This window comes from Phalacrocorax carbo, chromosome 1, assembly GCF_963921805.1.
Source record: "Phalacrocorax carbo chromosome 1, bPhaCar2.1, whole genome shotgun sequence".
In the NCBI taxonomy this organism is placed as follows: Eukaryota; Metazoa; Chordata; class Aves; order Suliformes; family Phalacrocoracidae; genus Phalacrocorax; species Phalacrocorax carbo.
The window spans coordinates 60,014,675-60,029,607 of NC_087513.1; the positions used below are offsets into that span (position 1 = coordinate 60,014,675).

Here is a 14,933-nt window from a genome sequence, read left to right on the forward strand (position 1 = left end):
AACAACAGAGGAGAAACAAAGGCTGAGATGCCACAAACTGCTCTGTTCAGCTGCTTTTGAGAGCCCTAAACCACCCCTGTGCAAAGCCCCATCCACCTGCTGTGGTGCCGGGGCCCTAGCCATCCCCATGCCTGTCGCTCCTCAACAGGAGCCTAGACTGAACAACAAAAAGCTGTTTCCCTCATGGTGAGAAACGCAACCGTTGATGGGGTGCAGGCAGCTTTTGCCTGACTGTAACTGAGCAAACTCCACCCATTCACCCGCAGCAGAGCAGGAGCCAAACACCCCGCAGGCCGGAACGGCCCGGCCCCAGGGGCACAGCACACCCACAGAGCTCTCCTTAGCCACAGGCACGTGAAAAAAACACTCGGTTTTCCGCCCAGCCGGCCCAAAAGCGGCACGTCGCGTGAGGGAGGAGGCGGCCAGGTTTGCAAACCCGACCTCCTTCGCCCCAGCCGGGCGCAGGCTGGTGCTCCCTGTCACACACACACACACCCCCGCCCCACGGCTACCGGGGCACCCGGCCCTGGCACTGGGGTCAACCGGGGGCCGGCGAGTGCGTCGGCCCCGCACCGCCTCACGCCCCGCCCTCCCCGAAGAAGTTTGACCCTCGGCGGCTCCCGTCCGCCGCCCGCCGCGGCTGAGGCGGCGTGACCCTCGGCGGCCGCCGTTGGTTCCTGCCGTTGGCTGAGTGCCGCCGGCCGCGCTGAGAGGCCGCGCCGCCGAGCGGGAGCTTCGCCGCCGCCATGAGCCGCAGCTACAACGATGAGCTGCAGTACCTGGACAAGATCGACAAGAACTGCTGGCGGATCAAGAAGGGCTTCGTGCCAAACATGCACGTGCGTGGGAGGGGGTTCCCGGGGGGGGAGGGGGACACACACGGAGTAGGGGCGGCCCGGCCCCAGTCCCGGTGCCGGCCGCCCTGACAGCTCTCCCCGTAGGTGGAGGGCGTTTTCTACGTGAACGACCCGCTGGAGAAGCTGATGTTCGAGGAGCTGCGCAACGCCTGCCGCGGGGGAGGTGCGTCTGGCGAAGGGGAGCAGGTGGCGGCCCTCCGACCCCGGGGCGCCTCAGGGAGCCCCTGGGGGCGCACCGCGGTGCCCGCGGGCCCTGGGGGGACCAGGGTGCGGCAGAGGCGGTGGGGGCAGGCCCGGTGCGCGCCCCGGCTGGCGGATCTGGAGACGCAGCAATCAGAAATAGTCACCTTCACTGGAGGCGTTCAAAACACGTGTAGACGTGGCACTCTGGGACATGGTTTAGGAGGCATAGGATCATAGAGTGTTTTGAGTTGGAAGGGACCCTCAAGGATCATCGAGTCCAACTCCTGTCCCTGCACAGGACAACCCCAAAACTCACACCATATCTCTGAGGGCGTTGTCTAAGTGCTTCTTGAATAGTGTCAGGCTTGGTGCCATTGCTGCCCCCCCGGGGAGCCTGTTCCAGGGCTCCACCACCCTCTGGGTGAAGAACCTTTTCCTAATATCCAACCTAAACCTCCCCTGGCACATCTTCCCGCCATTCCCTCGGGTCCTGTCATTGGTGACCAGAGAGAAGAGATGAGTGCCTGCCCCTCCTCCTCCCCTTGTGAGGAAACTGTAGACTGCAATGAGGTCTCCCCTCAGCTTCCTCTTCTCTAGGCTGAACAAACCAAGGGACTTTAGCTGCTCCTCATACAGCTTCACCTCTAAACCTTTCACTAACTTCTTGGTCCTCCTCTGGACACTCTCTAGTAGCTTTATATTCTTAATGTACTGTGGCACCCAAAACTGCGCACAGTACTCGAGGTGAGGCTGCAGTAGTGCAGAGCAGAGCGGGACAATCCCCTCCTTCGACTGGCTGCAGTGCAGTGCTTGATGCACCCCAGGACTCGGTGGGCCCTCTTGGCTGCCAGGGCACACTGTTGGCTCATGTTCAACTTGCTGTCAACCAGAACCCCCAGGTCCCTCTAATGGTGGTGTTGGGTTGACAGTTGGACTTGATGATCTTAAAGGTCTTTTCCAACCTTAACGATTCTATGATTCTATGAGTTCTCTCGCTTTGCCAGCCACCACATCCTGGTGAGCAGCACAGGGGTGTCACCTGCAGCTGAAGCATGTCCCCAGATCAGATGGGTGGGCACAGCCTTGCCAGCTGCCCTCTCTGCTCCAGAGCATTCCATCAGTGCCAGCTCTCAGAGTTTACTTTAGTGGGGGCTATAGCCTAAGCCTGTCTGTTCTGTGTGGGGCTGGATCCAGATCTGACAGCTGGGCTGGTGGTCACACGCTTCTGTTGTTAGCACAGGTTGGTCTGCACCAGTACTACTGTAGCAGAAGGAGGACTCATTTAATGAAACTGCAGATCATGCATAATGCTAGGCACTTTATACCAGATAGTGTTTAGAGCAACCTCTTTAGAAACTCCTTTATTGTGATTACCATGGTAAATTATTAGATGACTTACTTTTTTTTTTTCCTTCCTCTTTTTCAGGTGCAGGTGGCTTTTTGCCTGCTATGAAACAGATTGGGAATGTGGCGGCATTACCTGGTATCGTTCACGTGAGTAACTGCTGTGAAAATTTGCTCTTATTCTGTTTCTATTTGCCAGGGATTATTGCCTTCCAAGTGCAAACTCTGGTGTGAGAAGGGACATGGACCAAGGTTCTTTTCAAGACAGTCTGTGTGTTAGGAGCCTGTCTCTGAGTAAGGAGCGCTTACAAGGGCAGGCTGTAAAACTAAGTTATCAGAAAGGGAAGTATTCACTTGCTTCATTGATTGCCTTTTGACATGAAGCTTTTTTAGCATTGCTTTATGCATAAGTCACCTTTCCCTCAGTGCTCATATTGTCTGTCTGTTGGTTTTGAGTTGCCTCTGCTGACCTGTAATGCATGGAGAAGTGAGGAGAGAGCAGGAGGCGATAGTGTTGTCTATTATTGTTGCTGCTCTAATGTTGGTAGTGAGCCTCCACATGCACTCAAGACTCCTTTCCCTTGCCCTGTGCATTTTTGGAAGTGAAGCATCAGATACGATGATGCAGGACAAAAATACTATGTCGCTTTTCAAAAAGTGCTAGGTACAATGTGGAAATGATCTTCACATTCAGTATTGCCTATTTTAATAAGTAAAAAATAATGGAATTTTCTTTTTTTAGTTGTTTCTATTGGTGACTTGGCAAAAGTTTTTAATTTCTAGCTGCCATAAAAGGCAGCCCATCACACTGCTTAAAATGCCTTAGTGGTCAACCAAAAAGGGAATAAGGTATCATAGTAACACCCTGTTAAAATGGGAATTTTGACTGGTAGTTCATAGGAGAGATGTTATGATCATCTGTCTATTCAAGCCTTCACTTTTTATTTCCAAACCAAGAGATTTCTTGGTGGTGGCTAAGGGAGGCAGAAGCAGCACATAATCCCACTGAAAATTACTGTTCTTTCTAACATGTGGTAACAGTTTAACACACATTGAAAAGTTCCAATTCCTGACAGCTTTCTGGGTGTTTGGGGCTGGCGGTTTGTTTTTGTGGTTTGTTGTTGTTTGCTTAAATAGATTGTGGAGTGCTATTTGTGGTGTCCTAATCTAAACTTGCCAGACTAGATATGCTTTGGACTTGTGGAGCTGTGTAGAAGCACACACTTTCTTTAATTAGTAGTAATATGAGAAGGTTAAGTAAAAAGAATTCTTTTGTAAATTAAAATGACACAGCTCCTATCTTGTTTCATCCTATCAGGATATTATCCTAAAAGGACGATATTTTTCCTGCCTGCAGGGTGCAGTCTTTGGTCAGTGTTCGATGACGCAGCTAAGAGAAAATGCTGACTGTTTTATCATTCTGTGGCATTGAACTTTTCCCTTGTTACATTTACAGTGTTTAAATATTACAGATATCTTTAGATGGAATTTGGTAAAGATGAACTCATCTTTGCTCTTAAGTCTCTGTTTTATGCTACTCATAAGCTCTTGCCTGCATAAGTTTTGAATGCAAGGGCTCCTGAGTCCAAGAAGAAGCTAGGTTAGGGTTCAGTTTGAGATCACAATTCCTACATTTAGGTGCTTAAGCTCCTCTTTAAGTTTTCTTGAGATCTGGTTAATAGAGCCAAGAGGACTTCTCAGGTGACTGCTGGGTGTTTGCTTTGGAGTGAGATCTGCTTTCTGCTTTCTCTGATTGTCTGTCCTGTAACTGCAGGAGTTTACATAGTAAACACATGAATTCAGTGACTCCATCTGCATCTGAACATGCATTCTCTTTTTGGTCTATTTGTTTGCAAATGTGACAGCCACTGCCACAAGGCAGAGAATAACCAAAGTGACTCTGCATGTAGCACAGGGTTTCACAAAACTTCAAAATTTCCTTCATTCTCTTTCAGAGATCAATAGGCCTTCCAGATGTCCATTCTGGCTATGGGTTTGCCATTGGCAACATGGCTGCCTTTGATATGAATGATCCTGAAGCAGTGGTTTCACCAGGTAAGGATGATTGACTTAACCTGCACTGAGAAATATCTGGGATGGCATAAAAATACTTCTTGAAACGGCATGTCTTTACAGTACTTCATATACAGAATGAAAGCAAAAAGTATGTGAATTACAGGGAGTTAAAAGGTGCTTAATTCTTCAACTTAGAATCTTTATTCTTAATGGGGCAGGTGGTTACACTGAAAACATCTGAACAGTACAGAGAGAATTGCCCTTGCATTTTGGCCTGGGCTCATGATACCCCTCAGTTTTCAAGGAAGAGCACAGGACTTTGAAATCGGGTTTCGCTAGGTTGATAAAGAACTGACTGTTTCTTTGAGCAATGTTTTAAAATATATTTTGATAATTTTTCTACACTTATTAAAAATGTTACTGTAAAATATGTCTGCCTTTTTAATAAACACCTTGGTCTTTAATTACTGATGGTCTGGAGATGCTTTTGTGGCTGTCATGAAACATGGTATTCATGTTTCAGGTTTGCTTCAGGCAGTTCCAGTGTTCCTGATTGACTCAAACACAAGATCTCTTAGTCTGGTATCCCGCCTCTGACACTAGTTAATACAGAACCTTCATCTAAAGGTGGCATGACTGATCTTTCACATTAGGCCTTGCCCTGCATTACTTATTTTTATTAAATAGTGAGAGTTAAGCAAAACACTGCGCACTGAAGTTTAATATTTCTTGTAAGTATTTATCACTTACTATAACTAGTTATTATTTATTCCAGTGAAGATTCAAAAAGGACTTGCTTTTGAGAACATCAGGGAGCCATGCTGAGATCTGTCACTTTTCTTCTGACCTTAGGCAGAAGAACAGGAGCATCCTCTGCTTTCTGTGGACAGTGTATTTTATAGTTGTGTCTACTTGCTGGAGGACAAAGCTGCTTTGTAAACAGACATAGCTCAGTAGACAGTTGTACAGCTATGTCTGTAGAGCATATGCTAGAGACTGAAAAACTGGGGTTTTTTTAAGAATTTCCCATTTTTTCTCTGCAAGACTACTTTTTTGGCTGTCTTGAAATCTGAGGCTTCATTTAAATCTATTACAATGAAGCTTAATGCAGTTCTACCTTTTTCCCAGTATTGTGTCAGAAAGAAGGTGTAAGATCACAGCATTCGGTACATACTCCTTGTCAGCAGGGACTGACACTGATTTAAGGTAAGTATTCAGCAAGTCCTCACCATCAGCATGCTTTCTTTATTAACTCCATGGCTTTTTCTGCACTTCCAGGTGGTGTCGGGTTTGACATCAACTGTGGTGTCCGCTTACTGCGTACAAATTTGGATGAAAGCGATGTGCAGCCCGTGAAGGAGCAGCTTGCCCAGGCTATGTTTGACCACATTCCTGTTGGTGTCGGCTCCAAAGGTGTCATCCCCATGAATGCCAAGTAAGGGAATTTGTGTGCATGTCACTAGAGGGGACATCTCTTGTGTTTATTTTGATAAAAGATTAATCAGTGGGGGACTTTAAGAAAGGAAAAGTAATTCTGAAACTTTTCTCATTCTTTCTGTATGTGCTTCACGAGGAGGACTGGCATAATCATCAGTGCACAAAGTCAGCTGTTTCTTCCCCCATTTAAAACCCTGAAATAACTAAAAGTTCTTTAAAGGTTCTCAATTCTTCTGACAGCAAACCTCCATGAACGTAAAGGTATTTTTTTTGAAAGGGATGAGAGAGAAAATAGGATATTCCCCACACAACAAAGAGGAAAAAGTACTGTCCTATCTAAAGTTAATATATTTGTAGAGCTTGATTTTAGTGAAGTATTAAGAAGCTACACATCTTGTTAGGGTATTTGGGGGCTGAACATAAAATCATAGAATAACTTAGGTTGGATGAGATCTCTTGAGGTCACCTCATCCAGCTCCTTGCATGAAGGAGGGCTAACTCTGAAGGTAGGACTAATAACAAAGTTATATCAGGTTGCTCGGGGCCATATCCAGTGGAGTTTTGAGTTTTTCTGGGGATAGCAGCCTTATGTAGGTGTTTGATAATTGCAGGGATTTGGAAGAGGCACTAGAGATGGGTGTGGACTGGTCTCTCCGGGAGGGCTACGCCTGGGCAGAGGACAAGGAGCACTGTGAGGAATATGGAAGAATGCTGCAGGCTGACCCCAACAAGGTTTCCTCAAGAGCAAAGAAGAGGGGCCTGCCTCAGGTAATGTTATATTTTAGGAGCGCTGTGGGTGCTCCCAGGTTTCCAGTGTAAAGCTTAGCTCTCTAATTTTGTGTCTTGAAACTCTGCCTAGCATTTCTGGGCGGGGGGAAAAGTGAGACAGTGGGGACGTTTCTGAATAATTCATGACAGAACTGTAACAGAGGCAAATGATACTGAGCATACCCAAGGTCCCTGGGGCTATTAGTTTTTCATCAGTTAACACCTGGTGCTGGAATACATGTTTGGTGGCATTTCCCCATCCAGGCAAGTTATTCTGAAACTTTTCTCCTTGTTTGCTCATCAAGTTAGTAGCAGGACAAGGAAGGATGTCATGATAAATAGAACTAGCTCATAAATTTGAACTGCAGTTCAAGGGTTGGATTTAATTTCTGTACATAGTATCTCATTGCTCTGGGTGGAACACTTTTGAGATGGCTATACTAACACTACCATTTGTAAAGCTTTCTTTTGTATGACTTCTTGAGTTTTATGAATTGTGGTGCTGCAAGATTATAGCATTTTAACCTCAAAATAATCTTATGTTCTCAATTTTCACATTTGCCTTGCAAATAAGCAATCATCTATTACAGAGTTGAAAAAATTTGGGCCTGAAAACAGAATATCTTGCTTCAATCTACTGAAAGGTTGTAAATACCTAATTAACAATGTTGTAGCTTCCTTGTGGAGTGATCACCAAATATAAGAATATATGACTGCCTTACCTATACAAATTGAAGATGAATTCTCAATACAGTGTACTTGTCCCAGCTTTCAACTGGGCCTAAGTAAATTTAAAAAAAGTGGCAGCACAGCCTGTAGATCCTGGTCCTTTTGTTTAATCACAGTCTTGTTCCAACAGTAAAAATAGTTATAAATCTGAACAAAGAGGGCAGTGATGATGCTACTGTGTTCTACTTCCTTTCAGTTTATATGGGGATTTTTTTTTTTCCTGGAAGAACTTCTAAAACTGAAACCTGTAGCAATTTGCCCTATTGCCCATATTCCTGTAGCTCTCCCCTGTGCTCCCAGGGGCTGCTTTACTAGCACTGTCTGATCAGTGTGTTGTGATTGGCAGCTGGGGACCCTAGGAGCCGGAAATCATTACGCCGAGATCCAGGTTGTGGATGACATTTACAACGAATATGCTGCCAGGAAGATGGGCATCGACCACAAAGGGCAGGTGTGCGTGATGATCCACAGTGGCAGCAGAGGCCTTGGCCACCAAGTTGCCACAGGTATGATCTGACTGGCGTAGGTACCCGGAGGGAAGCAGACTCCTCAGTATGGTCTTGTTATTGACAGTAAACTCCAGCACAGAAGAGCATTTCTTGCATTGTAATTGCTGAACCTATTCTCAGTTGCCTTGACGGGGGTTGCCTGTTCACAAATAATAACGTTCTGCCGCAGATTTGCTTTTGCATTTGAGAAGAAGCTGTAGGTTTGACCATCGGAGAGATGAGTTCAGAATATAAATTATACACACCCAAGTTAATCCCACAGATTGAAACAAAATTAAGAAGTCACTTAGACTTACTGTTTTTATTTCCCAGATGCATTGGTGGCTATGGAAAAAGCTATGAAACGGGACAAAATCATAGTAAATGATCGCCAGCTGGCGTGTGCCAGGATTGCCTCTGCAGAGGGACAGGATTACTTGAAGGGAATGGCAGCTGCTGGAAACTATGCATGGGTCAACCGCTCTTCTATGACTTTTCTAACAAGACAGGTAGGAGCAGAGTTGTTCTGATGCAAATATTTTGGTACGTATCTCCAGCTTTATCCCAGACATGTGGAACACAGAGTAGCTGCAGTATTTAATGTACTTTTCGGTTTTATGCGTCTTAAACTGTGTTTTCTGGAGAGATTTACACAAAGCTGCAGCCATGGCAAGCCATCTAAAACCTCTCAACCTCTGGTCTGTACTTGCAGAAGCCACTTAGGCAATATTTTTGAAAATGCCTTGAACTGGAAGAAATGGTTACAAGAAAATTATTTTTACACTGCTGAAGCCATCTTTGCAGAGTTGCAAGAATTTGTCTAACTGATATCTGACTGAATTCCAGCATTAAAGCTGCCAATGGGCTGTTAAACAATCTAGACAGCCCAATTCTGTCACACTCAGCACTGCTGTATTCAATTCTGTTGTGGCTGAATTTGACTGAAGCTTCTTACCTGCCATGCCAAGTGATTAGGCCACTGACTTATCAGTAAGAAACACACTTTCAAGCAAATTTGTTGCTTTTAATTCCTAAAAAGATTGTAAATCTTCCACATGTACACAGCAGTTACCTTCTTGTATTTCACATTCTGATTTGCTCTCTTTTCAGGCCTTTGCCAAGGTCTTCAACACAACCCCAGATGACCTTGATATGCATGTTATCTATGATGTGTCTCACAACATTGCCAAAGTGGAGCAACATGTAGTGGATGGGAAGGAGCGGACACTGCTGGTGCACAGAAAGGGGTCAACCAGGGCCTTCCCTCCTCACCATCCTCTTATCGCTGTTGATTATCAAGTAAGTTCAGCTGTGGGAGAAGGAAATCAGAATAGAGTTCTGGATGAATCAGGCAATTTTAACATCCCTAAGAGAGATCTAAATGCTGTGAGTTCCTTTTTTGAGCTGACAGCACTGGAACCCTAATGGGATGGCAACATTCTGCTTGTCTGTGTGTTAGATCTTTGGGACGCTGAGCTCCCTCTCCTGCTCCACACCCACAATGGTAGGAAGATCATGAAGGGAAAGAAATGTTTCACACCTAGGGCAGGCTAATTTGCCTTGTCTTGTCTGTTGGACACAGGTCTTTTGATCTGCTGGCCTACATTTTTCAGTGCAGTTAGTTCTCCAGAATCCTTGATGTTGGGCGCCCAAGAAAAGCAGGCATGCTCTGAGAGAATGTGAACCTGACCACCTTTTCTGGACATATTGTTCCTCTCAGACTTTTCAGAATGAGTTTGCTAGGCTTTTTCTTGTGAATTAATACTTTGCATCCACAGCTGACTGGACAGCCTGTTTTGATCGGCGGGACTATGGGCACCTGTAGCTATGTTCTTACGGGCACAGAGCAAGGCATGACTGAGACCTTCGGAACTACTTGCCATGGAGCCGTAAGTCAAAAAATTATTTCAGGAAGGGACTGGAACAGGACTGTCATTCAGAGAAAAAGGTGGTTCAAGGGTCATCCGGTGCGTGATTCCATCTGTTGGTCATACAAGTAGAGAGTAGCCTTGCCACAGTGATCCCAGCCCAGGAGAACTGCAGTCTAGAGGTTCTTTTTGTCCCTTACTGAGTAGTTTTGACTACTCCTGCAGAAAATTTAGGGAGTGCTGCTTTATACAAGGCAAATGTTATGATGAAGATATGGAGAATTAACTCCTTTTACCAAACTCTGATATCTCTGAGCTAACAAGAGGGATTAACTGTGCTGAGGCTGTCCATATAAAACTCCTCAGTAGTTAGAATATGTTCTCTCTCCTGTTATTTACAATGTGAGGCAGGATGAGTGAGGAAGATAAATAGCTTCCAGTAAATATCTGACTCCTCAACACTCTCTGATAAGTGGTTTGGGTAAAAAGACACTTGTAGACTAGTATGTTATACACACGGAACTTTCCTAGCCATCATACCAGGTGTGTGATTTTGCAGGAGCCCATCACCTAAAGTCTAAATTAATTTCCTGTTTTCTGGTTTACGTTGTCTGTACTCTGAGCCATTCTGTGTGTACTTATAGTAATGTTTTTCATGAATAAGAAAGAGTTCTGTTTTTCCATACTGCTACAAAAAGTAGAACTAACAAAACTGCTGTCTAGGGTCGTGCACTGTCTCGAGCCAAATCTCGACGTAACTTGGACTTCCAGGATGTATTGGACAAGCTGGCTGACATGGGCATTGCCATCCGTGTTGCTTCTCCCAAACTGGTCATGGAAGAAGTGAGTTTAATACTTCATTATCTGAGAGGGAAAAGGGAGTCTTGCTTCGTGGCTGAATGACCCTCCCTGACTAGATTTTTTTTTTTTTTTTTTTTTTTTTTTTTGCAGAGCCAAGTGATCACTAGTGACCGCTTGTGCGATTTCCAATAGAGCTATAAAGTTTTTTTTTTAATAATGCAAAGTCTTCCCTGTCCCTAAAATCCTGCTGGAAGGGGAGATGCGTGTTCGACGGCTTTTGCCGAGGATGTGCTTTTTTCCTCTTCTACCTGGCGATAGGGATAATTACTATTGACCCTGAGTAGTCTTTGTGTGAGCATCACAAAAGTAGTTGTTTTATGAATTCTTTTCTTGAATGATGTTCTCACAGCTTTTAAACTTACTTTACATTGCAGCTGTCATGTAGGTTATTAGCAGTGTATGAGAGATTATTAAGATTAATTCCTGTATTTGCTTAAGAAGAGAACTCTGAATGGCTAGGAAACTGATTATTATGACTTCCAGTTCCACTGCATTAAGATAATATAATGTCTTTTCTGTTTGCAGCCTCACTCATAGAAAGCATGTTAATCATTTCAAACTATGCTGCTATGGGTGTTGGTATTGTACAAACATGTTGATCGCATTAAAACCTCTATTTAAGAGCAGCGTCCTTGTCAGAATGCTGGAGGGGGAGCTCTAGAGATCCTGATTCCTGTCACTAAGGGGCAGTGAAGATAAATCTTAAAGGCTATCAGTAAGGAGGAAGTTGGAGTGACTTCCTGCCCGGTAATGAGGCTTGACATTCTCACGTGCTGGTGGACTGGATTATCTGAGAATATAGGGAAAACTGAACCAAATAGCTAGTATTTTATCTGAAATACGGTGAAAGCTTATTTGGAAAGCTAAGTGTCTCATAGATTTCCTAGATATGTAAGGTGGCCAGATTCTCAGTATGTTCACCTACTGCTATACCTTCAATTCATATGATTCTATTTTTGCAAAGAGAAGAGTGGGTATCAAAAGCCTACACCTAACTTCTGTGACTTTGGATTGTTTATAGTTTTGTCTTTTTTTTTTCTTTTTTTCTCTTCCGCCTCCAGGCACCAGAGTCTTACAAGAATGTGACAGATGTGGTTAACACCTGCCATGCAGCTGGCATCAGCAAGAAAGCCATTAAACTGAGACCTATTGCTGTTATAAAAGGCTAGGAACTGACAAGGCAGCAGAAACACACCAACATCTCCAGGCCTTACATAAAACTGACGAGAACCATCATCTTCCCACACCTCTTGGACTCTGTAGGATGCTCAGATATCACATCCCTGTTCTGGAAACACAACAGTTGAGGATACCCCTATTTTTAACCACTCCTAGGCAAAATTATTGCCCCCCATCCCCCTCCATGTTATATGGTGTTCTTATGAGGAGTGGGCAAAAAATAAGTTGTGAGTTTTATACGCAGTCCCTCCCTCATTTGCCTGGTGATTCCACAGGCAGGACTTTAGACTTGTCTGAGTTTTTCACTAATTGCTGTGCTGCAAGACCACCTCCATCAGCGAAGGTGGCGTATGAACCAGACCTGCTGTCTCCGCACCTGAGTGCCTGGAGCTCTTTCTGCATATAGAAGTACTCTGACAGGCAGGGTATAGCGCTTCTGGGCAGGGAGAGGTTGCTGTGTTTGCGGATACCTTTATGCATAGTCTATATTGTTGCATGTTTTGTGGCAGTTGGGTAAGAAATAGGGAGTTGGGAGTGGTCTCCTGCTTGGGTTGAGAGGGACTAGCTAGGCTTGAGGCACAGTCCTCCCCTCTTCCTCCACCCTCTCCCATTTAACACAGCACCTGGTGTACTTGGCTCAGCACAAGTAGGTGTTCCACGGTCTTGTGGAAATGCTGGTAGGACTGAGTATGTTGCTTTGAAAGGTTTTGTTTGCCCAGTAAAAGTTGTGACTTAACTTACAGATGTGCTGATCCAACATTTTGCAAAGTCCTAAGCATGTAAAAGTTGGCTTGGGTAATGTTGCTCACTGTGTCCTGCAGCTCTAATTCAGGTGAGTCCAATTGCAGGGTCAGGCCCAGTGTGATGTCACTTCTGATGTTTCATTTACACTCCCCTCCGGTCTTGGTTAATGAAGCTGACCATCCCCACTGGATCATTTTGGGGATTACAAATAAAATGGGAAGATGGACACTACAGTGCGTCCGTGTCATGTTTGTTCGGTGCCTAAAACGTCTGTTGTCCCCCTTTTAAGTACATATATGAGCTTGAAACCCACCACATTTTGTGACTTTAGCTGATGGATCTTGCAAAAAGAAATGTGCAGACGGCAGGATTTCTTGGAGGGTACAGGAGAAGAGCCGCGCAGGGCTGTTTTCTCAGCTTGGCTGTGACAAGAGTGTGATAGCTACCGTTTGTCTTTCTCCGGGCCCGCTGGGTCCACCTCACTGGCTAGGGGATGGATCTTGCCTGTAAGCCTGTATGCAGACACAAGAGGGCAGCTGGAGGAAAACAAAACCTCAAAGCAAGAGTGGAGCCCTGCCAAGGACTCATGTAAAAGGAGCAGATAGTGATTGATTGCCTGAAGTGCCTTTTGATGAAACATCCTTTTAAGTTTAGGATCTTGGCTGAAACCTGTTGTTCACAGGAGGCATAATGGCTTTTTACCATCTTAATCACTTTGTGCTTATTGGTTTCTTAAGTTCAAATACTGTATTTGCTGCAGGTTCAGAAGCAGCACGTGCAGTCGTAGTCACTGCTGTGAGCCCTTGTGAATCTGAATTTTAACGACAGTTTCTTGTTTTTCCCTGCTTTCTCCAGTAGAATTGTTCCAGATTGCCATCTCTGAGACAGACTTGCTGAAATTCAAACAAAAATCATTTCACTTAAACGTGAATTAACCTCCAGTGACTGAAAGTCAAATTGTTGGTCTCAAATCTTCTGCAGAAGTGCATGTTCGATGCAGAAGTTTCTGTCTATAAGTATTTCAGACTCTGTGATGTGGAACACAAGGGAACCCTTAAAACATTCATATTTAAAAATAAAGAAGCATTTCTCAAACACAGTTCTCCTTTCAACTTTTACCTACCATTGCTGCTAAGAGACAAATTTCAGGTTTTTTACAACAAGCAGAAATCCTGTGTACCATGGAGGTGCTCTTGTACGTATGCCTTAAGCCTCTCTGATCATCAGTGTTTATGCATTAGCATTGAAGAATGCAAGAAGTGCTGCCAATTTTGGTTTCCTGTTGCTAGTACTAGTTTTCATTATAGGTTGTGCTGTATGGAGAGTGCTAGTTTCCTAACCACCTAAAAAAGTAAGAGTGAAAATGTAAGATGTCGACCAGGTCTTTGTTTAAACTTGGATGTTTTTGTAATTCAAGTCTCTTTTTTTATTCCAAATAGGGCTGTCCACTAACTTTTTTTAATCTGCATTTTAAAAAATAAATGAAAAAAATGTAGGTAGGAAAGGCATGCAGTATTAAAATTCATGTGCTGAAATACAGGTGGATCTGCAGAAGCATCTGCAGATGCATCACCGAAGAGCCAATATGGTTATCCAACCATCACTGCTTCCATGGAAGGTTACTGAGAACTCAGAAGTATCTGTTAATGTATGACGTGCTTCCCTCCCTTCCCCAGAAGACTGAAAAAGCTTTGGTGAGTGTTAGGGTCTGCTTTTCTTCATTTTTTGTTGGTGGAAAACCACAGGTAGAAGATCTGCATCTACACCACGCCCCTGGAGCTTGTTGCACACCTCTGCAACTGCAGGCACTCAACTATTCCCTCTCTAAGAGTAGTTGATTCAGTCATCTGCATGATGACCCGCAGCAGAAGGTTTGCTGGCCTTGGGGCCTCGCACAGGGTGTCTGTATTCAGTCTGCCTTCAGCCACTGCAATAAAACCAGTCCTTGGATGCAGGCTTCTTTTTAGTGAGAACAAATAGTCCAGTGCATTTATCTTATTCTCTGCCTGAGAACAAGGTGTTTTAACTTAGAGATTGGACCTGCCAAAACGGCTACTGCCTCTGAGAACTAGAAGGTGTCACCTCTGGCGGTGGCTTCAGTGGCATTTTCCTCCTCTCTGTGCTCACAGGGCTTGCTGCAGGGACTGGTGCTGTGCAGCGACAGTGCGGGTGAGCGCTTCCTCTCTTGTCAGGAACTGACTTGTTCACGGTGCACTCAGAGACTTGTGCACGTCACCATCAGCACAGCATTAAATAGCAAACAGAGAAGCACTTTGGGTTTTTGGTCATGGTGGATGACACTGAAAGAGAGCCCTCTAAATGCATCCCCCGTGCTGGGGGGTGCTGTTCGCTGGGGTGCACTGTGAGGCAGAAGAGGCAGCACTCAGCCTCTGGCCATGTGAGAGTTCCTCCTGGGAAGGCAGTTCCTCCCGGCAGCGTTGCCAGCAGAGGAACCCGTG

General features: G+C 45.0%; 1 protein-coding gene across 1 annotated transcript; it reads left to right on the forward strand.

The window, feature by feature from the left end:
• The first annotated feature begins 652 nt into the window (after positions 1–652).
• Positions 653–12,705, forward strand: RTCB (RNA 2',3'-cyclic phosphate and 5'-OH ligase). Its single transcript, XM_064455760.1, has 12 exons — positions 653–839; positions 942–1,020; positions 2,467–2,534; positions 4,340–4,439; positions 5,679–5,835; positions 6,449–6,605; positions 7,681–7,840; positions 8,156–8,331; positions 8,933–9,121; positions 9,601–9,711; positions 10,414–10,533; positions 11,613–12,705. The coding sequence occupies exons 1-12, from the start codon at positions 747–749 to the stop codon at positions 11,718–11,720; spliced, it is 1,518 nt and encodes a 505-aa protein (XP_064311830.1). The 5' UTR covers positions 653–746; the 3' UTR covers positions 11,721–12,705.
• Positions 12,706–14,933: the final 2,228 nt, after the last annotated feature.